The 26695-nt window shown below is 38.5% G+C and overlaps 1 protein-coding gene across 1 annotated transcript in view; it reads left to right on the top strand.

The window, feature by feature from the left end:
* The window catches only part of LOC132228623 (A disintegrin and metallopeptidase domain 3-like), a 117505-nt gene extending 91019 nt beyond the window's left edge, over nucleotides 1–26486 (top strand). Inside the window, 3 exon segments of the mRNA XM_059685343.1 lie at nucleotides 3492–3578; nucleotides 6860–6977; nucleotides 26317–26486. Coding sequence (XP_059541326.1) covers nucleotides 3492–3578; nucleotides 6860–6977; nucleotides 26317–26486 — 375 coding nt within the window.
* The last annotated feature ends 209 nt before the right edge of the window (nucleotides 26487–26695 follow it).

The raw sequence follows: 26695 nt of genomic DNA, 5'->3' as shown, positions 1-26695 counted from the left end.
TTAACTGTGCTATGACTATTTCTGGGATATTCTTTGTCTCTCTTTTTCAGAGAAGTAAGTCTTATATGCTAGTTTATATTCAAAACATCATCCCAGCCATTGACCAGAGTTTTCTTTTATGGTGTCTTTTGCTTCTTTTTTTTTTCCTTACAAAAGAGCCAACTTACAGAATGATCTGTTAAGCCTGGGTCTTAACATTTTCTCATTTATTTTCCCCTAAAAACAATCCAGGGAAGTGTGACTAGTTTATTATTGCCTCAGTGACAATGTTTAAGGAGCACGGAATGAAAATACTAGTTCGTGGACAGGTAACGCTGGTTTGTCCAACATTTTATTATTCCTGCTGGCTTCATTAGAGCAATTTATGTTAATGAACAAGCTGATACCTTTTTCCCCCTTTAATGCCAATGGTATTAGGCGATAATTTATGTTTTAGACTATTCATCACATATTGGATATTCTATTTGATAACTTGATAAAAGCAAGGAGATAATTTGAGAAGTTGCCCCATATGTATTCAAATTAAATTAAATTAAATTTGGATAAAAAAATATTAACATAAAGTCTGCATGAAAATCAGGTCAAATCAATAAATAAAGTAAAACTGGTATTTAATGATCACTTACTATGTGTCATACATTCCTTTTGTTTATTTATATGTATCAAATTATTTCACCTTCATAACCTTTACGTATATTTTTTATTCATTTGGGTGTAATTACTATTTCAAATTGCATGATGGGTAAACTGAGGTATGAAGAGATAAATAACTTGCTTAAGGTCACATTGCTAATGTGAAAGATAAGGGATATTATCACTAAAGTTGGAAAAAATGTAAAAATTATAAGAATGCTGGTATTTAGCACTGATCATTAGAATCAGTGAGTAGAATACTTATTGCATTGAATATTGGCCTAGCCAATAACTCATTGAATGGCCTTAAAATTGTAAAATTAATTCTTGTCATATATGATAAGGATGAAAATATTACCTTCACAGGTTCAATATGTATATCCTATCTAATAAAGATGGAATATGGTAATTGACCCTCATGCTGTTGCAATAGATGGCTGCACCCACAGCTAATGAGGGAATATGCTAATTGACTGCCCCACCCTCATAGATGGCAGTGCCCACAGCCAATAAGGAGGGAATATACTAATTGAATGCCCTGTCCTCAACGATTGTGGCATCCAAAGCCAATAAAGAGGGAATATGCTAATTGACTACCCTGCCCTCAAGGATGGTGCCACCCAAAGCTAATAAGGAGGGACTATGCTATTTGACTGCCAACCTTCAAAGGTGGTGGCACCCACAGCCACAAGATGGTGGCGCCCAGTCCCCTCGGCCCTGCTGCTCCATGCGCCTGCCCCCAGAGTCCCCCAGTCCCCTCAGCTTTTCAGGGCTGGCCCGAGGTCAGGCCAGCCTCAGATGGCAGCTGCCCAGCCGCCCACGGCCACCCAAGGCTCTGGTAACCAGGGCCAGCTGAGGCTTGTGCTGCCAGCCGTGGCAGCAGCAGAGGTGTGATGGGGCGATACCTTCCCCTGATCCCTGGGTAGCCTCCCAGCCCTGAGGGCTCCTGGACTATGAGAATGGGCAGGCTGGGCTGAGGGACCCACCTCCAGTGCATGAGTTTTCATGCACTGGGCCTCTAGTATTTTATAAAAGTGCATAGAAAGTGTTAAGACAGATCCTACCACATTATAAGTGATCAGTACAAGTTGACTATTTTTGTGCTTATGCCAGTTAGTATCAATAAACTAACAGCACTGCTCCTCAAGGGAAAATAGTATCTAATTCTCAATATTTTATATTCTATCAAATACTAAGTTACTTTATTGAATGATTAGATGTCATAAAATCCAGGTTCACATGGTGTTCTTATAAAAATTTTTTATTGTTGACATTATTGCAGGAGTCTCCTTCCCCCTATCTTTTATCCACCTCCAACCCTAATCCCCCAACCTTCCTCTTCCTGGATTTTAATTTTTTTTTTCATGTACCAATCCAATTTTCCCAACAGCATTTATTGAAGAGACTCTCTTTACTCCCATTGTATGCTCTTGCCTCCTTGGTCAAATATTAATCAACCATAAAGTTGTGCGTTGATTTCCTGGATCTCTGTTGTGTTGCATTGGTCTAAATGTCTGTTCTTATGCCAATACCAGGCTATTTTGATTACAATGGCCTTGTGGCATTGTTTGATAGCTGTATTGGGATCCCTTCAAGTTTATATTTCATTTTAAAGATTCCTGTGGCTTTTTAGTGTCTTTTTTGGTTCCTTATAGAATTTTAAAATATTTTTTTCTAGTTCTGTGATATATGTCATTGGCATTTTAATAAGAATTGCATTGAATCTATAGATTAGTTTGGGTAGTATGGGTATTTTAATGATGTTAATTCTTCCAATCTAAGAATATGTAATATTCTTCCACTTGTTTGTATCTTCCTTAATTTCATTCTTCAATGTCATATAGTTCCCTGAGTAGAGACCTTTTACTTCCTTCCTAGGTAAAATTCATTCCTAGGTTACCTTGTTATTTTTTGATGCATTAATAAATGTGGTTGTTTTCTTAATTTCTCTTTCTGGCAGTTTATCATTGGGGTATAAAAATGCCAAGGATCTCGGTGTGATGTGGTTGTTTTCTTAGTTTCTCTTTTTGGCAGTTTATCATTGGGGTATAAAAATGCATAGGATTTCGGTGTGTTGATTTTGTATTCTGCAGCTTTACCAATTTCATTTATTAGATCTAGTAGCTTTTTGGTGGAGTCTTTAGAGCTTCCTATATATTACAATGTCATGTCTTCTGTATACACCGACAGTTTTACTATCTTCTTTCCAATTTGGATGCCTTTATTTTTTCTTTTTGGCTGATCATTATGGCTGGGACTTCCAGTACTATGTTGAGCAAATTGAATCCAGAAATACATTAAAAAAAATCATAGACCTGATCTAGTGTGATTTATTCTAGGGGTGCAAGGTTGATACAATATATATGATACATCACATAAACAAAATGAAAAATAAAAATCACATCATATCAATAGATGCAGCTATTTTATCTTAAATAGTACACATTTAAGATAAAAACCCTCAAGAGTGGAGACAGGGGGATCATATCTCAACGTATTAAAGACCATGTATGAAAAAGATACAACCAACATCATGGGCTAAAACTAAAAGCATTTCCCTTAAACCATGAACAAGACAATGATGTCCACTTTCACCACTCTTATTTAACAGATTCATATGTTTTATAAAACTTTGGTGGGCCTATGCAGGTTTACAGTTGTGTGTACGCAAAACAAAGTAAACTATAGGAGTGTGTAAATAATGTAAATAATCATAACTTGCATGTCTTTTTCCATTGTAAATCTACTTTTGCCTTCTTCTGTACATATAAATTTTGTGCATTGTTTTGTACCAACAACAATTGCTCATCTCTGCATTTTCTGATTTTCGTTTTTGATGCTTGTTTTTAAAATTTTAGTTTTGTCTTTCTGGACGTTGCAATTTTATTACTGATCACAAAAAATTAGCATCCTGTAATGCTTCAAAACTGTGCAATGGACATGGCGTAAGTAATGGCTACTCTATTTTTATGTATAGTTATTTTTTAAATTCATGTTAATAACATTTTAAAGATAACAATGAGATTCACAATTATTTGATGTGGAAATTTCTTATAAAAAATTGCAGTCAAATAAGGAAATCCATTTTCATTTTTAAAAAATATATTTTATTGATTTTTTACAGAGAGGAAGGGAGAGGGATAGAGAGTTAGAAACATTGATGAGAGAGAAATATGGATCAGCTGCCTCCTGCACACCCTCTGCTGGGTACGTGCCTGCAACCAAGCTACATGCTCTTGATTGGAATTGAACTTGGGACTCTTCAGTCCACAGGCCAACGCTCTATCCACTGAGCCAAACTAGTTAGGGCTACATTTTCATTTTTATACATATGTACATGAATTATGTGTTTAATCAGATTTTTCTAGGTCTCTGTCTCCTGAGTTAGTAACCTTTGAACTCTACACAAAATGCTATATAAGGCATCAGTCAGCATCAAAAGCTCTGCTTCCTAGGCAGCCATTGGTTCCTCACACCTCACCCAGATTTGGTTCTGATTTGTCAGTTTTTATGCCAGTCAGCATCAAAAACTCCACTTCCTAGGCAGCCATTGGCTCCTCACACTTCACCCAGATTTGGTTGTGATTGGTCAGTTTCAATGACAGTCAGCGCCTCTGGGCCTGTCAACAGGACCTGATCAGAATGGCGGGGCTAATCAGCAGCCCCGGTTGAGGCCTGGAGAGAAATGGAGGCACAGCTGCTGGAGAGAAAGAGAGAGGCAAGTGCTGATCAACAGCTGCCACACATGCTATGGATCAGACCATGCTTCTCTCTTCAGGCCTCTCTGTGGGCCTGATTCATAGCCCACTCAGCAGTCAGTGCTGGGTCACCATGCCTGCAGCTGCAGCAGTCAGTGCTGGGTCTCCATGGCAACCCAGTGCTGACTACAGGACTGACTTCCAATTGGTCGAGCCTCTGGTCATGACAGACCCAGGGCTTTTATATATTAGGATATGTCAACCATGCACAATATATTTTCATTACATGTAATACTTATCCTATATAATAAAAGCCTAATATGCTAAGTGTCCAGCTGTTAGTTTGACCATTCGACCATTTTTTATGACACACACTGACCACCACAGGGCAGACACTCCAACAGGTAGAGTAGCTTGCTGCTTAGGTCGGGTAGATTAGGACTGGGTGAGGCTGGTCGGACACACCCTGGAGACCTCCTGTGGTCCCTCCCTGGCCTCTAAAATATTTCTTATAATTAATTTCCTTTCATTGTGCACAAACCCATGCACTGGGCCTCTAGTAATCTAATATTTTTGAGTGAGAGCAGGATGTTTTGTGTATTCCAATCATTTATGCACTTTAATGGCTTCAATGTGTTGTTTGTATGTCTGTCCCACATTATATTTGAAGTCATTCACTATTAGACTTCGGTAGATTGTTAATTTTAACTTAACTAATAAAGGCTTGGTGCATGAAATTTGTGCATAGGAGGGGGTGTCCCTCAGCCCGGCCTGCACCTTCTCCCATCTGAGACCCCTTGGGGGATGTCTGACTGCCAGTTTAGGCCTAATTCCTCCCACATTTCCTATCATAATTTGTAACTGCTGGCTCCTAACTGCTCACCTGTCTGCCTGCCTGATTGCCCCTAACTGCTTCAACCAGCCAGCTGATCACCCCATCACTGCCCCCTGCCTAATCGCCCCCAACTGCCCTCCCCTGCCAGCCTGATCACCCCCAACTACCCTTCGCTGCTGGCCTGATCACCCCTAACTTCCCTTCCTTGCCCTCCCCTGCAGGCCTGGTTCCCCCCAAATGCCCTCCCTGCCATCTTGTGGTGACCATCTTGTGACGCCATTGTGTAAGGGCGTTGCGCAACACCACCTAGGCTTTTATTATATAGTACATTGGTTCACTGGACATTATTGTACATTCATTTTTGCATGTTTATCTGATTTCTTAAGTTGTTATCAATAATATCTGATGGGTCAAATGTATGCACCATTAAACTTTTCAGTAATATGTTGTCTTAAAGAAACAGTGTACCAATTTTTGCTCCCACTTATCATGTATGAAAAGGTGCATTTCCTCTAATTCTGGCCAGTGCAGTTTCTCAGTTTTTCAGTCTCTTCTAACATGGTAAATCCATTGTTAATTTGCATTTATTTAATAATTAATAATACAGTTTTAACTATGTATGTATGTATACTCATATTTACCATTTGCATTTCTATTTTCTCATCCATGGCGAAATTATCTATTATGTTATAGAAGTTTTGTAAACTTTGGAAGGTTTTCAAGCATGCCTTTGGTTTTAAATTTGTGACTAGTGTCTTCTGCCTTATTGATCCTTCATATTTTATCCTGTAATAATTCATAAAAAAGTGACATTTTTAAAAATATATTTTATTGATTTTTTACAGAGAAGAAGGGAGAAGGATAGAGAGCTAGAAACATCGATGAGAGAGAAACATTGATCAGCTGCCTCCTGCACTCCCCCGACTGGGGATGTGCCTGCAACCAAGGTACATGCCCTTGACCAGAATCGAACCTGGGACCTTTCAGTCTGCAGGCTGACGCTCTATCCACTGAGCCAAACCAGTCAGGGCAATAAAAAAAGTGACATTTTTATGTGTCTTGGTTCAAAATGTTCTCCCAAATAACTTAAATGTCCTATTAATTACATTTAATTTCTGTTTCTTTCCGTCTTTATTTAATTTTAATTAAATATTAGCATGCCCCTACTTCTAGATTCCCTCATCTACTTCTGACCCTTCTTTCAATTCATGTACCAGCTCACATTTATAGATATTTTCTAGAAAAATACTTTCTATATTTGTGTATGTTTAAGCAAGTTCTTCCGTGAGTTTGTCCATAATGCTTTTTGGTAAATGTTTGCCTTTCTCATAGCTATTTTTTATATGACACAATTCATAATACATTTAAACTCCCACAAGTTTATGACATCTAGCCTCATAATTTCTATGTCTTTCTAGAATAAGCTATTTCAGTTGTATCAAAAATGTTACCTGTATTTTAAAATACAAGAGACAAATAATAGTGAATCTCTGTTTTATGAAAAGATAATGCATGGACATTTATTTTGTAGAATTTTATTTTAGAAATTATTTCCACATTAAAATAAACACTACCTCTAATATACTAAATTATAATACTTTAACAATGTGTATTGAAGAATAATGACAAATGTTGCATTTAATTTTTTATTGTACATATAGTATTCTTATTCTTCATTTGGTTTTGGTTTTAGATTTGCAATAATAACTTCAATTGCCATTGTGATGTTGGATATGCTCCTCCAAATTGTGAGGAAACACCGTCATCACCAGGAGGAAGTATCGATGATGGGTTTTGGATTTATGACAAGGGTTAGTATCTCAATCAGTATGCTCCAACAGAACTTTCTGCACTTACAGTAATGTTCTACATCTCACTCTAGCCATTTTGGCTCAATGTATTGAGCATCAGCCTGCAGACTGAAGGGTCCTAGGTTAGATTCCGGTCAAGGGCGCATGTCCAGGGTTGGGGGCTTAATCCCTAGTACGGGGCATGAAGGAGGCAGCTGATCAATGATTGTCTCTCATCATTGATGTTTCTATGTTTCTCTCCCTCTCCCTTCCTTTCTGAAATCAATAAAAAGCATATTAAATAAAAGAGAAACATGCAAATTGACTGCACCTCTGCTACACCCAAGCCACGCCCACCAGCCAATCAGAGTGACTATATGCAAATTAAACCAACTAACTCCCGGCAGCCATAGAGCTGGAGAAAGCAGGAGGCTTTGTTGCCCCAGTGATGGAGGAAGCCAAGCTTCCCGCCTGCCCTGGCAGGCTCTGGCCTCCACTCAAGGCAACAAAGTTTCAATTATAGAAGATAAATAAATCCCAGATACCTGCTTCCAGCCAGCCTCCACTGGGAGCTTGGGTGGCTGGGGGCCATGGCCAGCTTGCAAACAGCCATCAGCTCCTCACCCAGGATGGCCACACCCTCATGGGGTGAGGGTCCCCACTGGGGGGCTTGGCCAGCCTGAAAACAGCCATCAGCCCCTCACCCAGGCTGGCCAGGCACCCCAGCAGGACCTTCCACCCTGAAGGGGGCTTGGCCAGCCTGAAAACTGCCATCAGCCCCTCAGGCTGGCCAGGCACCCCAGTGGAAACCCCCAACCTGAGGGGGCTATGGCCAGCCTGCAAACAGCCATCAGCCCCTCACCCAGGCTGGCCACACCCTCATAGGGTGAGGGTCTCCTCTGGGGGACTTGGCCAGCCTTCAAACAGCCATCAGCCACTCGCCCAGGCTGGCCAGGTACCCCAGCAGGACCCCCCTCCCTGAAAGGGGTGTGGCCAGCCTGAAAATGGCCCTCAGCTGCTCACCCAGGCTGGCCAGGCACTCCAGCAGGATCCCCATCCTGATCTGGGGCACCCTTCAGGGCAAACCAGCTGGCCTCCACCCATGCACCAGGCCTCTATCCTATATAATAAAAGGGTAATATGCAAATTGACCCTAACAGCAAAACGACTGGGAATGACTGGTCACTATGACAAACACTGACCACCAGGGGGAAGACTCTCAATGCAGGAGCTGCCCCCTGGTGATCAGTGTGCTCCCACAGGGGGAGCTCTGCTCAGCCACAAGCCAGGCTGATGGCTGCCAGTACAGCAGTGGTGGTGGGAGCCTCTCCCACCTTCTCAGCATCGCTAAGGATGTCCTACTACAGCTTAGGCCTGCTCCCTCCTACCAGAGGGATGTCTGACTGCCAGTTTAGGCCCAATCCCCCAAGAGGTCCCAGACTGCGAGAGTGCACAGGCTGGGCTGAGGGGACCCCCCCACCACAAGTGCACAAATTTCTGTCCACTGGGCCTCTAGTATATTATAAAAAGAAAAAGAAATGTTCTACATCTCCACCATTGATGTGGCTGTTGAGCACCTGGCATGTGGATAGTACAACTAAGGAGCTAAAATTTCCATTTTATTTTACTTTATTGAATTTAAATTTAAATAGCCATTGTGGCTGCTCTATTATACAGTACAGCTAACTCTAAATTATACTTTTAATCAAAACATTGTATACTCAAGTCTAGAAGTGAACATTTCAATAGACTTCTCCCGATATTAACCATGGTTACTCAAACATTTCTATTTATACAGTAGAGTTTTCTAGATTAGTATTATTAAATTATAGAATAGGTGATAGTTTTAGTATATGGTTTATATCTCAAGTATTAGCTATTGTAATGTGCTAGTTCAAAACTAAGTTGCTTCTTTAAAGTTAACTATACTAGAGAAAGTTAAAAATAATAAAATCTTTCATAACCATCCCATATGAATAGTAGGTAGTACAAAACATTTTTCCATATAATTGGTGAATGTTCACAAACAAATGTAGTGTATTTTATTTTTCTAAAAGTCATGATCTATAAATCTCAGAAGAGTTCATTTCCATTAATGTCTTTCCACCATTGGCACTTTTGTTGTTATATTTTTTTTATATATTATAGTATAACACTGACAATACATTATTATTGGCCTTAGGTAGCTGATAGATTATTAATTTTTTTAATACAAATATTTACTTTTGTCCACAGATTTACTGTTTTCTAGGGCTTTTCAACTCTTCCAGCACATTGACATTTCCCTACAGGTCATTTCCTTTCAACTCTAAGAAACTTCCTTTTGTATTCCTCTGTTTTTGTGTCTATCTTGCAGTCTTTGTCTTTAAAGTGTTTTTATAATGTCTAAATTTGTGAAGGGTATTTTCACTGGAAGTAGATTTCTACATTGAGAATTGTTTCTCTCAGATGTTCAAAGATATAATCACATTGTTCCCTGACTTCCATTTTCTGATGAGAATACTGCTATCATTCTTCTTATACATCTCAATAATATAGTGATTTTTTAAAATTCTTCATCTGAGTTTCAGACTTATTTTCTATTTTTGATTTTCCAGTTTCACTATGATATACCAAGATGCGTTTTGTTTGAATTTATCCTGCTTGGATTGGCTGAGAACCTTGAATTTATAGCTTGTTGTATTCTTGGAATTTTTTTGGGAAAAAATCATAGTCATTATTTCCTTTTTAATATTTATTTTTATTATACATATTTGGCTTTTAAGAAATTTATGCTCTTTAGCATATTTTCTCTGTGGTATTTAATTCTATGGGTACAGAAAAAAAATGAGCAGACTTCTTATTAGCCGTCATCATGATACACAATAGACCTCTCACCCCAAATCCTCTCTGACGTCTTCTTTATAGTCATCTCCTACTGTTAATTCCTGGAAAGATATTACCTGTTCTCTGTTCCAGATATTTCTCTTTTTTGGAATGTCATACGCATTTTTGATTCATTGCTGTTGTCATATATTTAAAAAATTCATTTTTTTAAATAGCCTACTATGGAAAAGATGTCCTATGGTTTGCTTATCAATTCACCCTTTGAAGACTACTTATGTTTTTTCAAGATTTTAGAAATAAAGAATAAATCTGACATATACGTGCATGTAAAATTTTTGTATACATATATAATATATAGAATATACGTGTTGAATATACATATATTATCTCTTTTTGATGGGTAAATACTTAGGGGTAAGATTGCTGGGCCATTTACTAAGTGTAATTATTTTAGTGAGTGCACTTTTAATTTTATAAGAAACATTCAAACTATTTTTAAAAGTGGCTGTACCATAATCCTTTCCCTATTCATCAGTGAGAGGTCCAGTTTCTCTGCACAGATAGCCCTCACTTCACAAGGACTTAGATATTATTTTTTCTTTGTTTTATTCAACTTTGTCTTGTCAGTTTTAGATATGTACTAATATCCTATTGAGATTTTATTTAACTTTTTATGTTGAAATAATTTTAGATTCACAATGAATTGCAAAGAAATGTAGACGGAAGTTTTGTGTACACCTCAGTCAGCTTCCATCAATGGAAACGTGTCACAGTACTATAGTACAATATCAAAACCTGGAAGTGGACATTGATAAAATACATAGATCTTTTTTAATCTACCAATATATATGCACTCATTTGTGCATATGTTTGTGTGTTGTGGTTGCACCTGTGTGTGTATTTGTTTCTGTGCAATTTTGCCACAGGTTAAAATTGGTGTAGTCATCACCACAATTGAGATGCAGAACTGTATTATCACTATATACTGATCCCTTCTTTCCTCCTTTCCTAACTCCTGGCAACTGCTGAACTGCTCTGTCTCTCTAATTATGTTATTTTATGAATGTTATATAAATGCTTTCATACAATTTGTGTCTCCTTAAGATTGACTTCTTTCTCTTGCATAAATTTCATGAACTGAATATAGTTGTCGAATATATGAATACTTCATTTTTTATTGATGATTGGTATTTCTTTGTATGGGTGTATCAAAATTTCCTTAATTATTCACCCATGAAGGACATATTTGGTTGTTGCCAATATTTAGCTTCAGGTATCATGATTAGATCTGCAATGAATATTCATGTGGAAGATTCTGAATGAAAGTAAATTTTTAATTATCTGGGAAACATGCCCTGGAGTAAAATTGATGGGTTAATAATAAGCCTTTTACAGTTTTAAAAGTGACTGTTCGAGAGTTGCTGACTGCCGGGGTCCAGCCCCAGCAGGTCCAGGGGCCCCCAAAGGTGTAGACGGAGTCGGCAAAGAAGGAAGGACACGGAGACAGCGTTCAGTTGATCAGCAGCCTAGCCAGGATCTCCAGCCAAGTTCTGGTCTTGATCTCCAGAGAGGCTCTGCTTAGGATCTCCAGCCAGGTTCTGTCCAGGCTCTCCAGTCAGGTTCAGTGTCCAGGTTCCAGTCAGGTTCTCCTGCCAATCTCTGTAGTCAGGTTCAGTCCAGGATTCCTTGCCATGTTCTCCCGCTAGGCTCTGTCTGTAGGCTCCGAGGCCAGTCCCGGTCCAGGATCCTCTGGCATGCTCTCGCCAGCGAAGTTCTTCTGTCTCTAGGCTCCGTGTAGGTTCTGTCTTCTGAATTCTGTCTCCTGAGTTCTGAGACTTTCTGTCTTGTTACAACTGTATTTATACCAGTTGATTCAATCCTATCAATCTCTATTACAAAGGTTAGGGTGTTTCTTATCTCCATTCCAGGGAGAAAAGATTATGTAGTTTAAGCATGATTGTTCATAGTTAAAGGGATTAATTACCCACCTGGCACTTAGTTGAGGGGTTTTATTCCCTCCCTAACTTCAGGGGAAAATCCCTACCTGGGGATTCAACCTTTCTCGGAGAGGTAACTTTGGTTAAAACACAGCGCCAAGAAGGTGAGCAAACATATTAAGAACCGTATGCCATATATGCCAGGTCCCTTGAAACAGCAAGGATGGACCAGCTCCCGGCAAATTCCCCCTTTTTTATTTTTAAAAAGCAAGCATTAAAAAGAAAAACCTGAAACGCTCTCTTGTATCCATTTTAAGAGTAGGATTGGCGCTTTCTGCTATTACCTGAGTCCTGATCTATCACCCCAGGGAGAGCTTGCCAATCCTGCACTTTCCCAGGGTGGAAAGGCTGCAGTGGGGTTAAGGATAAGGCTCCTTGGGCCTACCTTCTCCCATGCCTCTACATTTACCTTTCCGGCACCTTTCCTTCCTCAGAAAAGCATGGACGTATTTCTTGTATAAAATGTTCTGTCTGACTGGGAGTAACCTTAATTCCTCTGCTAACAAGCATATATGTTAAAAGATCAATACGGAGTCTTTTTTCTTTAGACTCAGTATGGCACATCTTCTCAATCTAAGAATCAATACAGAGTCTTCTTTCTTTGGACTCAGTATGGCACATCTTCTCAATCTAAGTTCTGTACTATCCACCTTCTTACCCTACTTATCCTCTATAGGGGGGTCTGTAGCACCCTGGTGGAGTCCTATCCGTCCCGAGTGTGGGGGTTTTCAAGGGGGGGGGGCTTATCTAAGGGAATCCTATTCCAGGGATTCCCAAAGGTGTGGACGGATTCAGCGAAGACTATCTACCCTCTTCCTACGGTGGAGTCTGATCCGTCCCGAGTGTGGGGGTTCTCAATGGGGGAGGGGGGCTTACCTAGGGGAATCCTGTTCCAGGGGTTCCCAAAGGTGTGGACGGAGTCGGCGAAGACTATCCACCTTCTTCCTACGGTGGAGTCCTATCCATCCCGAGAATAGGGCTTACCTAGGGGTCCCTGTTCGGGCGCCAGATGCCGGGGTCCAGCCCCAGCAGGTCCAGGGGTCCCCAAAGGCGTGGACGGAGTCGGCGAAGAAGGAATGACACGGAGGTTCTGTCTTCTTGATTCTGTTCTAAGTTCTGAGTGTTTCTGTCTTGTTTCTGTCTTGTTACAACTTATTTATACCAGTTGATTCAATCCTATCAATCTCTATTACAAAGGTTAGGGCGTTTCTTATCTCCATTCCAGGGAGAAAAGATTATGTAGTTTAAGCATGATTGTTCGTAGTTAAAGGGATTAATTACCCGCCTGGCACTTAGTTGAGGGGTTTTATTCCCTCCCTAACTTCAGGGGAAAATCCCTACCTGGGGATTCAACCTTTCTCGGAGAGGTAACTTTGGTTAAAACACAGCGCCAAGAAGGTGAGCAAACATATTAAGAACCGTATGCCATATATGCCAGGTCCCTTGAAACAGCAAGGATGGACCGGCTCCCGGCAGCTGACCATTTGACACTTGCATTAATAATAATTCAAAAGGTGCAATTAATAATCTTGAAAAAATGTCTTAATGCTGTGAAGAAGAATAAAAATCTCAACATCTATCTATCTATCTATCTATCTATCTATCTATCTATCTATCTATCTATGAATGATCCAGTTTTCTGGCATCCTCACCAACTATTTTTAAGCCATTCAAGTAGGTGTACAATAATATCTCATTGTGGTTTTGTACTTCCCTAGGGGTTAATGATGTTAAACATATTTTATGTGTTAATTTGGCATCTGCATATACTTTTTAGCAAAAAGTCTGTTCTTCTTTTTTTCTGCATTTGTCTGATTACAGATTATAAAATACCTTCCTCCATCAATATCCTTTTCTTTATCACTATGAGTAGTAAAATAAAATTTCTGAATTGTCAGTTGTCTTCAATAGAAGTGAAAATAAAGAGACTGAAATGGACCCCATGGCTGTTTTGTACATTCTTGGAAGTTGATATATTACTTTGGCCAACAAAATCAGAAAACTTCAATTTTGCAATAAAAGAAATTGTGAGACCAGACATAAATTCTCACTCATGTGGCCTAATAATTTTCTATAATTATACCATGGCCACTCAATGGGGGAAAGGACAGCCTTTTCAACAAATGTTGATGGGATAGTAGATATCAACAAGCAAAAGAATACACTTGGATATTTACTGAAGCCATATGCCAAAATTAACTACAAATAGATCCGAAATTAAATGTGAGAGCTAAAATGATAAAATCCTTAGAAGAAAACAGGGGAAATATTAAAAACATTGGGTTTTGCCATTTTATGGGTATGGCACTAAAAATACAGAAAACAGAAGTAGAAAAATTTGAATACATAATAATTAAAAACTGTTTTCTAGCAAAGAGCATTATCAGCAAAATTAAAAAATTGCCCATGCTATGTTAGAAAATGTTTGCAAATTATGTATCTGAAGAAAACTTAATATCCATAATATGTAAAGAACTCATACAACTCAATAAGAAAATAGCCCAATTAACAAATGAGTAAAGGACTTGAATAAACATTTCTCCAAAGAAGTTACCCACATGATCAATAAGTACATGAAAAGATGCTCAACACCACGCACGGTTAGGGAATTGTGGTCAAGTGTACAAGATATTAATTAACAATTAGTAGGATGCCTGCTATCAAAAAATTTGAGAAAATATCAAGTGTTGATGAGAATTTGCAGAAATTGGAGCCCCTATGCCCTGTTGGTGGAATGTAAAATGATGCAGCCTCTGTGGAAAATAGTATAGCGGTTCCTTAGAAGACTATACATAGAAGTACCATATTATCTGCAATTCCATAGTGTGGTATACTGTATGGCACAATGCCTAGAAAGCATGGTCTCAAACAGATATTTGTACAGACAGTCACTTTCATAACAGTATTATTCACAATAGACAATTGGTAAAAATTCCAAAATGACCGCTGACAGATAAATGGGGAAACAAAATGTGGTATGTTTATACAATGGAATATTAACTAGCTTATAAAGAATTAAAATTCTGGCACAGGTTACAACATGAATGGAATTTGAAGCCTTATGTTAATTTAACAAACCAGTCACATTCTGGATATGATACTGAATGATTCTGCATTTATGAGGCACTTAGAGTGATCAAATTCATAGAAAGTAAAATGGTAGTTTTCAGGGCCATGGGGAGGGAAAAATGACAAGTTAAAGGGCAAAAGAGTTTCAGTTTGATAGAATAAAAAGACTGGAGTTTTATGTTGGTGATGGATTTACAACAATGTTAATGTGCTTAATGCCACCAACTGTACACTTAAAAATGTTTAATATATTATATGTTGTACATTTTACCATAATAAAAGTTAAATTAGGAGAATTCCATTTTTTGATATCACCAAACATAATATAATATTTAGAAATAATGTTATGCAAAGAAGTATAAGTTATACACTGAAAGCATACATTTATATTATTAAAAGATCTAGATAAATGTAAAGACATCTAATGTCTATATATTGGAAGTCTCAGTATTGTTAATACAGAATTATTCCACAAATTGACATAAATATTCAACACAATCCTTAACAAACTCAAGTTGTCTTTTTTGCAGAAATTGACAAGCTGATACTAAAAGTCAAGCAGAAATTCAAAACTATGTTTTCAATTAAAATTTGAAAGTGGAAACATACTTCTTTTCTTTTAATATATTTTTAATTTAATTCAGAGAGGAAAGGAGAGGGAGAGAGAGATAGAAACATCAATGATGAGAGAGAATCATTGGTTGGCTGCTTCCTGTATGCCCCACACTAGGGATTGAGCCCACAACCTGGGCATGTGCCCAGACTGAATCGAACCATGACCTCCTGGTTCATAGGTCAATGCTCAACCACTGAGGCATGCCAGCCTGGCAAAAACATATTTCTTAATTTCAAAACTTATTACAAAGATAAAATAATCAGCAGTATAGTACTGTCATAAGAATAAGGATGACATATAGTTCAACAGAATAGAATACAAAGTCCAGAAATAAAGACTCATTAATTACACTCATTACTTTTTGACAAAATGTCAAGACAATTAAATGGGGATAGAATGATCTTTTTAAAAATGGTGTTGGGAAAAGTAGACATCAAACATGCAAATAAAGTAGTTAGATTGCTATATTGCAACATCACAAAAATTAACTTAAAATGGATCAGATGTCTCATTGGAGGTGCTAAATTTATAAAACACCTAGAGAACATACAATAACAATTTTGTGTCCGTGACATAGACTATGCTATAGAAGACACCAAAACACAAGCAAAGAAAGAAACAGGAGAATGATTGAACTTTATCAAAATTAATAACTTTTGTGCTGCAAATGATACAACCCAGAAAGTGAAAGACAAACTACAGAATGAGTGAAAATATTTGCAAATCTTGTATCTGATATGCAACTTGTATATCCGGAATATATAAAGAACTCTTAAAGTCCATACTAGAAAAACAACCCAATTAAAAATAAGAAGAAATTTAAATAAACATATATCCATAGAAGATAAAAAAAAATAGCTCATAAACCCATGAAAATGTGCTAAACATTTTAGGAAAATGTAAAATAAATCCATATGAAATACTGGTTCACACTCCTTTGGTTGATTATAATGTAAAATAACAGGCAACATGTTACTAGTGTGGTGTAGAGAAGCTGGGATCATCTTAGTGCTCTTTTTTCCAGCAGTGCTCAAGCTCTGGTATCTTATTTTCAATCTCAAGCCAGTAAGAGCTGCCTTTGATTAGCTTCAGATTAGACCTCCACTAAGGACACCTGGGAGGCTATTACAACACTTCCGGGTCCCTAATCTACAGAGTAACTGTGCTGCACCCTGCAGATCCAGCCATTTCTGTGCTGTGAACTCTGTGCTTTGCCTCCTTAACTCAGTGAAGTGCTGCACTTTGCCTAGGACTCCAATTCTCTGATGATGTCTGCAAATTCTCCATAAGTAGAGTAGAATTTTCATAAAATCAACATCATATTTTCCTACCTTCTGACATTATAATTTTGCATATTCTGTTGATTTCCAGAAATCACTTTCCTCATGTAGATTGTCTTGTTTTATATTTTTATTATAAGAGGGCTAGTCCAGCACCATTCAATGGCAATATTTCATCAGAGCTGAAGTGGAAGCCTTACCTTCCTTAGGACAATGGGTATCTCTCAATCCAGTAAGTAGGTGCAATTTCTTTAATTAGCCTTTAGCACATGAGAAGAAAGATCCACTTCCAATATGATATTGTGAGTGAAGATGGACTAATGAAGAATTGACCTTTTTTTCTGATGGAGGAAACAGGAAAAGGAGAGTTTAAAAACTATTGAGCTCTCCCATAATGTATGACTGTGGCATTTTTGCATGTTTTCAATATTTTACATGTATTTTCCAATTTATTTCCTAGTCACATGGAAACATTGTGAATCACTTTATTGCTATTAAGTCACTTTTTATCAACATGTAATTGGATTGTGTTTCTAAGTTATTGAACTTCTCTCTTTTGCTAGGGTGTGGCATTACTTTTATTTACAATTAATATTATCACAGTTACATTTAATTATCACAGAATGTCAGTAGTAATACTGATTACTTAATTTTCTGTATTTTAGTTGTCTGGATTATTTTTTTGTTGTTGTTAAATTGAACTGCGTTTCCAAGGATTTAAATTTTTTTCTGTAATGTATTATATCATCTAGAGCCGTGGTCGGCAAACTGCGGCTCACGAGCCACATGCGGCTCTTTGGCCCCTTGAGTGTGGCTGTTCCACAAAATACCGACTTCTGCCACGAAGTTTCAATCGCACTGTACATATGCGCCGGCAGGTGGTATTTTGTGGAAGAGCCACACTCAAGGGGCCAAAGAGCTGCGTGTAGCTCGCCAGCTACAGTTTGCTGACCACTGATCTAGAGGAATATCTATTTTTCTACTTAATATAATCAAAATTAGAACAATATAATTTTATACAGATACTATGGAACTTTAATGTAGGTTACCATTATTAATTCAGTTACAACATTCAGTTACATCAATAATTTTTTTTATTTTTTATTTTATTTTATTGTTTAAAGTATTACAAATAGTAGTACATATGTCTCCTTTTCCCCAATTTACCTTCCCCAGGCCTCCCCAACCCCCCCACCCCAAGCACATGCCCTGAACTCCCACCCCCCTGTGTCTTGCATCCATTGGTTATGCTTATATGCATGCATACAAATCCTTCAGTTGGTCTCTTCCTCCCACTAATCCTCTCCAGCCTTTCGGCTATAGTTTGATAGTCTGTTTGATGCTTCTCTGCCCCGTATCTATTTTTGTTCATCAGTTTATAATGCTCTTTATTATCCACAAATGAGTGAGATCATGTGGTATTTTTCTTTCACTGACTGGGTTATTTCACTTAGCATAATGCTCTCCAGTTCCATCCATGCTGTTGCAAATGGTAAGAGTTCCTTCCTTTTTAGAGCAGCATAGTATTCCATCGTGTAGTTGTACTACAGTCTTCTAATCCATTCATCTGCTCATGGGCATTTAGGCTGTATCCAAATCTTAGCTATTGTAAGTTGTGCTGCTATGAACATAGGGGTGCATATATCCTTTCTGATTGATATTTCTGAATTCTTGGGCTATATTCCCAGAAGTGGTATTACTGGGTCAAATGGCAGTTCCATTTTTTAATTTTTTGAGGAAACTCCATACTGTTTTCCACATTGGCTGCACCAGTCTGCATTCCCACCAGCACTGCATGAGGGTTCCTTTTTCTCCACATTCTCACCAGCACTTGTCATTTGTTGATTTGTTGATGATAACCATTCTGACAGGTGTAAGACAGTACCTCATTGTTGTTTTGATTTGCATCTCTCAGATGATTAGTGACTTTGAGCATTGATTTCATATGTCTCTTGGCCCTCTGAATATCCTCTTTCAAAAAGTGTCTATTTAGGTCCTTTGACCATTTTTTTGATTGGATTGTTTGTCTTCCTTTTGTTAAGTTGTATGAGTTCCCTGTAAATGTTGAAGATTAAGCCCTTATAAGAGATAACATTGGCAAATATGTTCTTCCATGCGGTGGGCTTTCTTGTTGTTTTGTTGATGGTTTCTTTTGCTGTGCAGAAGCTTTTTATTTTGATGTAGTTCCATTTGTTTACTTTCTCTTTAGTTTTCATTGCCCTAGGAGCTGTATCTGCAAAGATATTGCTACGATAAATGTCTGCTATTTTGCTGCCTATGGCTTCTTCTAAGATTTTTTATGGTTTCCCATCTTACGTTTAAGTCCTTTATCCATTCTGAGTTTATTTTTGTATATGGTGTAAGTTGGTGGTCTAGTTTCATTTTATGCAAGTATCTGTCCAGTTTTCCCAACACCATTTACTGAAGAGACTTTCTTGTCTCCATTGTATACTCTTGCCTCCTTTGTCAAATATTAATTGAGCAAACTGGCTTGTGTCAATTTCTGGGTTCTCTGTTCTGTTCCACTGGTCTATATGTCTATTCTGGTGCTAGTACCAGGCAGTTTTGAGAACAGTGGCTTTTAGTATAGCTTGGGATCTGGTATAGTGATCCCTCCAACATTGCTCTTCTATTTCAAGATTGCTGCTGCTATTTGGGATCTTTTTTTATTCCAGACAAATTTTTGGAGAATTTGTTCTAGGTCTTTGAAGTATGCCATTGGTATTTTAATGGGGATTGCATTGAATTTATAGATTGCTTTGGGTAGTATGGGCATTTTAATGATGTTGACTCTACCAATCCATGAACATGGCATATTCTTCCATTTGTTCATGTCTTCCTCTATCTCTTTTTTTAGCATCTGAAATTTTCTGAGTAAAGGTCCTTTGTCTCCTTGGTTCAGTTTATTCCTAGGCATCTTAAATTTTTTTTTTATTTCAATGGTAAATGGGATTGTTTTTTTAGACTCTCTTTCTGTAAGTTCACTATTGGTGTATAGAAATGCCTTAGATTTCTTGGGGTTAATTTTGTATCCTGCTACATTGCTGAATTCATTAATTAAGTCTAGTTTTTTGATGGAGTCTTTGGGGTTTTCTATGTACAATATCATGTCAACTGTGAATAAGGACAGTTTTACTTCTTCTTTTCCAATTTGGATGCCTTTTATTTCTTCTTCTTGTCTGATTGCAATGGCTAGTACTTCCAGTACTATGTCAAATAGGAGTAGTGAGAGTGGGCATCCCTGTCTTGTTCCTGTTCTTAGGGGAAATGGTTTTGGTTTTTGCCCATTGAGTATGATGTTGGCTGTGGGTTTGTCATATATGGCTTTTATTATGTTGAGGTATGATCCTTCTATTCCCACCTTGCTGAGAGTTTTTATCAAAAATGGGTGTTGGATTTTGTCAAATGCTTTTTCTGCATTAATTGATATGATTATATGGTTTTTATCTCTCAGTTTGTTTATGTGGTGTATCACATTTATCGATTTGCGGATACTGTACCATCCTTGCATCCCTAGAATAAATCCTACTTGGTCATGGTGTATGATCTTTCTAATGTAATGCTGGATTAGATTTGCTAGAATTTTGTTGAGGATTTTGGTGTCTATGTTCATGAGGGATATTGGCCTGTAATTCTCTTTCTTTGTATTGTCTTTATCTGGTTTTGGAATTGGGGTAATGCTGCCTTCATAGAAAGACCTTGGAAGGATGCATTCCTCTTGAATTTTTTGGAATAATCTGAGGAAGATAGGTTTTATTTCTTCTTTTAAAGTTTAATAAATCTCCCCTGTGAGTGAAGTCGTCTGGTCCAGGGATTTTTTTTTTGTTGGACGTTTTTTTATTACTGCTTCAATTTCCTCCATAGTTATTGGCCTATTCAGTTTTTTTGATTCATCCTGGTTGAGTTTTTGGAAGTTTGTATTTTTCTAGGAATATGTCCATTTCTTCTAGGTTGTTCCGTTTGTTGGAGTAGAGTTGCTCATAGTAATTTTTTTATGATTCTTCATATTTCTGTGGGGTCTGTTGTTATGTCACCTCTTTTGTTTCTCATTTTGTTTATATAGGTCCTCTCTCTTTGCTTCTTGGCGAGCCTGGATATAGGTTCATCAATCTTGTTTATCCTTTCAAAGAACCAGCTCTTGGTTTCATTGATCTTTTCTATTTTTTGTTTGTTTGTTTGTTTGTTTGTTTGTTTTTTGGTCTCTGTGTCATTTATTTCCCTTCTGATCTTTATTATTTCCTTCCTTCTGCTCACACTGGGCTTTTCTTATCGCTGTCTTTCTAGTTCTTCCAGTTGCAGAGCTAGATGGTTTATTACCAGTTTTTCTTGTTTTTTGACGTAGGCCTGTAATGCTATGAACTTCCCTCTCATAATTGCTTTCACTGTGTCCCAACAATTTTGGATTGTTGTCCTTTCGTTGTTGTTTGTTTCCAGGATGTTTTTTATTTCTTTTTTTTTTTTTATCTCTTTGGTAATCCACTCATTGTTTAATAGTGTGTTATTCAGCCTCCAATTGCTTGAATTTTTATGATTATTTTTACTGTAGTTGATTTCTAATTTTATGCCATTGTGATCTGAGAGGATGCTTTATATGATTTCAATCCTCTTGAATTTGGAGAGACTTTGCCTGTGTCCCAATAAGTGGTCTACCTTTGAAAATGTCCTATGTGCACTTGAGAAGAATGTATATTCTGTAGTGTTGGGGTAGAATGTTCTAAAGATGTTGATTAAGTCCATCTGATCTAGTGAGTCATTTAGGATTAATATTTCTTTGCTAGTTTTTTGTCTAGAGGATTTATCCAGTGATGTTAATGAGGTATTAAGGTCTCCTACTATGATTATGTTGCTGTCAATATCTCTCCCCTGATAACTTCCAGAATTTTTTTTATGTATTTGGGTGCTCATGCATTGGGTGCATAAATGTTTACCAGATTTATATCCTCTTGCTGTATCAATCCTTTTAGAATTATTAAGTGGCCTTTCTTATCTCTTGTTATGGTCTTCACTTTGAGGTCTATTTTGTCAGATATAAGTATTGCTACCCCAGCTTTTTTTTCATTTCCACTTGCCTGATAGATATTTTTCTATCCCTTCACTTTCAGTCTCTGTGAGGCCCTTGTTCTGAGGTGTGTCTCTTATAGACAGCATATATATGGGTCATGTTTTCTTGTCCATTCAAGTCACGATGTCTTTTGATTGGAACACTTAATCCATTTATGTTTAATGTTATTATTGATAGGTACTTGTTTGTAGCCATTTCTGTATTTTATGCCTGTGGTCCTTCCTCCTTTTCTATTTCTTGTTTTTACAACATTCCCTTTAGCATTTCTTGCATTGCTGGCTTGGTAGTGATAAACTCCCTTAACCTTTTTTGTCTGTGAAGCTCCTGATTTCCCCTTCAATTTTGATTGATAGTCTTGCTGGATAAAGTATTCTTCTACTCATTCCTTTGCTTTGCATCACTTTGTATACTTCCTTCCAGTCCCTTATAGCTTCTTGTGTTTCTGTTGAGAAATCATTTGATAATCTGATGGGGGATCTTTTGTAGGTAACTCTGTCTCTCTCTTGCAGCCTTTAAGATTCTCTCTTTGTCGTTAACATTTGCCATTGTAATTATGATGTGTCTTGGTGTGGGTCTCTTGGGATTCATATTGCTTGGAACTCTCTGTTTTTGTGTAACATTTTTTCTTCCTCATATTAGGGAAGTTTTCTGTCATTATTTCTTCAAATAGGTTTTCTAATCCTTGCTGTTCTTCTAGTCCTTCTGGCAGCCCTATTATATGTATGTTACTTTGTTTTGTATTGTCCCAAAGCTCCCCTGGGCTCTTCTTCTGCTTTTTAATTTTTTTCTCCAGTTGCTGTTCAGATTGGGTTTGTTCCTCTACCTTATCTTCTAACTCACTAATTCGATCCTCTGCTTCTTCTAGTCTACTGTTGAAACCTTCCATGCTATTTTTGATTGTAGCTATATCACTTTTGATTTCTTCCTGATTTCTGCATAGGTTGTTGATTTTCTTGTCCATCCTGTGTATGACCTGTATGACCATTACTCTGAATTCCTTTTCCTGTCATGTTGCATTTCTCCATTTCATTTATTTCCTTTCTTGGCTATTCTCTTTTTCTTTCCTCTGTGGATTGTTTCGTTGTCTCCCCATTCTAACTATCACCAGAAGGTTCAAATGCCGAGTTGCTGGGGCCTAGGCTGTGTGCAGTGAGAGCTTCACACCACCCAAGTGTCACTGAAAAGCTCCAACATCAAGACATGTGGCTGCCGTGGGTTGGTGGAAGACATGCTCACCCAGGGTCAGGGTCACCAGTGCTCAGTGTAGCCTCATGTGCACACCTAATATCAGGAATCCTGCCTGCGCCGCTCTGAAAAAGAGACCCCACTGGTGTGTGCTGAAAATCAGAGTCCCCTAGTGCATGCCAGGAGTCAGAGTCCCTCTGTGCCCATGCTGAGAATTGAGTATTGAAGTCTTGCTTGGTGCAGCCTCACGCTGAGAATCAGGGTCCCTGTGTGCACATGCACCGAGAATTGGAGTCACTGGCTCTTAGTGTGCATGCACTGGGAATCAGGGATCCCAAGTGCATGTGATGAGAAACAGAGTCAAGTCACTGGTGCTCAGTGCTGCCTCTCATTCAGAGAATCAGGGTCTCTGGTCTGCTTGGGGGACCAGGTTGCACAGCCTTCCTGTGTCAGCAGAAGGTCCACTCCTGCACTGCAGAAAATAGACTTCCATGTGTGCTTGTCCAGAATCAAGGTTAGGTGGCACTGCTGCCTTGTGTGGTGCTGGGGTCTAACCCCAGCGGGTCCAGGGGTTCCCAAAGGCATAGACAGAGTCGGCGAAGAAGGAAGGACACAGAGACAGTGTTCAGTTGATCAGCAGCCTAGCCAGGATCTCCAGCCAGGATCTCCAGCCAAGTTCTGGTCTGGATCTCCAGAGAGGTTCTGCTTCGGATCGCCAGTGAAGTTCTGCTTAGGTTCTCCAGCCAGGTTCGGTCGCCAGGTTCTGTAGCCGGGTTCTTCAGCCAGGTTCTGTCTAGGTTCTCCAGCCAGGTTCAGTCACCAGGTTCTAGTCAGGTTCTCTTGCCAATTTCTGTAGTCAGGTTCAGTCCAGGATCTTTTGCCATGTTCTCTCACTAGGTTCTGTCTCTAGGTCCTGAGGCCAGTTTCTGTCCAGGATCTTTTGCCATGTTCTCTCCAGCAAAGTTCTTCTGTCTCTAGAGAACGTTCTGTGTAGGTTCTGTACCTAGGTTCTGTCTCTCTTGGTTCTGTCTTCTAAGTTCTGTCTCTAGAATCTTCATCTAAGTTCTGTCTCTTTCTGTCTTGTTACATCTGTATTTATACCAGTTGATTCCATCCTATCAATCTCTATTACAAAGGTTAGGGCGTTTCTTATCTCCATTCCAGGGAGTAAAGATTATGGAGCTTAAGCATGATTGTTTGTAGTTAAAGTGATTAATTACCCGCCTGGCACTTAGTTGAGGGGTTTTATTCCCTCCCTAACTTCAGGGGAAAATCCCTACCTGGGGAAACAACCTTTCTCAGAGACCTTGGTTAAAACACATAGTGCCAAGAAGGTGAGCAAACATATTAAGAACAGTATGCCATATATGCCAGGTCCCTTGAAACAGCAAGCTTGGACCGGCTCCCGGCAGTGTGGGAGTGGGGTCTGGTCATGAGAGTGCACTCTGCTGAAAACAGATTCTCAGTGTTTGTGCACACAGGCTCAAATTCAGGCAGTGGAGCCAGAGCCGCCCTGTGTGGGTAGGCCTGCTTGAGCGGGGCAGGTCCAACAGTTCCTATGGCACTGCAGTGATCCTGCAGGGAGGGGAATGGGCTCTGTGACTCACAAAAAATCTGTGGTTGGCATGTCTGGATTCTTGGTGTCTGTGGTTCTGCAGCTGTGGTCACAGGTCTTTGTCCCCAGTGGCTGTAGGATCCCAGTTTGCGTCTGAGGCCAGATGGGGTGGTGGTGAGGCTAGGATCCTAGTCTCAAGCAATTCTGTTTTTCCAGATGGCATAGTCTCTGGGCCCACTCTGGCTGTCCCTGGAGTGTCTGCAGTGGCAGTGGGGTTTTTCTATCTAAGACTGCCTGTTTTGGCAGCCCCTAGGAAGACCTGCAGGATCTAATTGTCCCTAGCTCACACACACATACGTACTCCACATACATCCACATACTCCTCTATTGCTCCCTCATTCTCTCACACACTCTCCCTCCCTACATTCTTGACAGTCACCATCTTTTTTCTCCCCATCAATAATTTTTCATTAAATCACTTTTTTAAAACAGTTCTTTTGTTTGCTCTGTATTTAAAATGGAAGTATGTATTAGGTAGTAATATCAATTTAATGTGTCCTAAGTAGCATTTAACAGATGGGAATATGATAAAAACATTAGGATATAAAGAATAAATAAAGAGTATACATTGTCCCCTCCACCGCCTCACTCATGCCCTCACTCCCCCTAGTGTCTGTTGGTTATGCTTATACTAGTATGCATGCATGCAAATCCTTTGATTGATCTCCCCCCAATGTCCCCACTCTCCCCTACCTTCCTTCTGAGGTTTGACAGTTTGATTGATGCTTCTCTGTTTTTGGATCTGTTTTTTTTTTTCCCATCAGTTTATGTTGTTCATTATATTCCATAAATGAGTAAGATCATGTGATATTTATATTTCTTTGATTGGCTTATTTTGCTTAGCATAATGCTCTCCAGTTCAATCCATGCTGTTGTAAATGGTAAGAATTTCTTCTTTTTTATCACAGTGTAGTATTCTATTGTGTAGATGTACCACAGCTTTTTAACCCACTCATCTGCTGATAGATACTTAGGCTGTGTCCGAATCCTAGCTATGGTAAATTGTGCTGCTATGAACATAGGGGTGCATATATCCTTTCTAATTGGTGTTTCTAGTTTCTTGGGATATATTCCTAGAAGTTGGATCACTGGGTCAAATATGAGTTCCATTTTTAGTTATTTTAGGAAAAAAAAGCTCAGCTTCAAGAAAGAAAGAGTAGCAAACCCGGGTCCCCAAAAGAACAAAGATATAGCCTAGATCCCAAGTTACATGAGGCCAACAAAGTGTATGTGTGTGTGTGGAATGCTCACTGGTCAGCATTCCTACCAGCAGTGCAAGAGGGTTCCTTTTTCTCTGCATCCGTGCCAGCACTTGTCATTTGTTGATTTGTTAATGATAGCCATTCTGACAGGTGTGAATGGTACCACATTGTCACTTTAATTTGCATCTCTTGGATGATTAGTGACTTTGAGCATGTTTTCATATGTCTCTTGACCTTCCTTATGTCCTCTTTCGAAAAGTACCTGTTTAGGTCTGATGCCCATTTTTTGATTGGTATTATCTTCTTTTAAATGGTATTGATATCTATTGAATTACATAAATATATAATGCACTTTGTGGCATAGTCACAGAATATTGGAAAGACACTTTAACACTTTTAAATTTAAGTTCATTTATTATAATTGGAATTGCAAATTTTTATAAATAAAATTCTATTTTGCTTTAAATATCACTTTTGAAAATGTTAAGAGGTACTCTCATGTTTTCAGGGAAAATTTTAAACTGGCCAATAAAAAGACAACATGCTGCTCCTAAAATAAAAGTCCTCTTGATCAGTTTCTTCGTTTTTCTACTTTTCCTTATTTTAATTGCCATCATTGCTCTTAAGTGGAATAAAATGAAATTTTGGAAAAGAGAAGAAGCACTAAGTGAAGGGTAAGTAAAATTATTATTTCTTATATTTATATTAACATGCATTTTGGTAAGAATTCAAATGTAACCAAGAACATTACAAGTAGGAATTCTTGGATGGATTGGATTGATGTGTAGAAATACTGAGTCTTAGTATATAAGTTCTTTTTTCAGATTGTAGGTAGGTAGGTATTCTTCATGTGCATAGAGGCCCAGAAAAATCTGAAGCCACTCAGT

The sequence above is a fragment of the Myotis daubentonii genome, chromosome 2, assembly GCF_963259705.1.
Source record: "Myotis daubentonii chromosome 2, mMyoDau2.1, whole genome shotgun sequence".
NCBI lineage: Eukaryota > Metazoa > Chordata > Mammalia > Chiroptera > Vespertilionidae > Myotis > Myotis daubentonii.
Note: the sequence above shows the minus strand (reverse complement) of the source record. Positions and strands in the feature narration are given on the sequence as shown.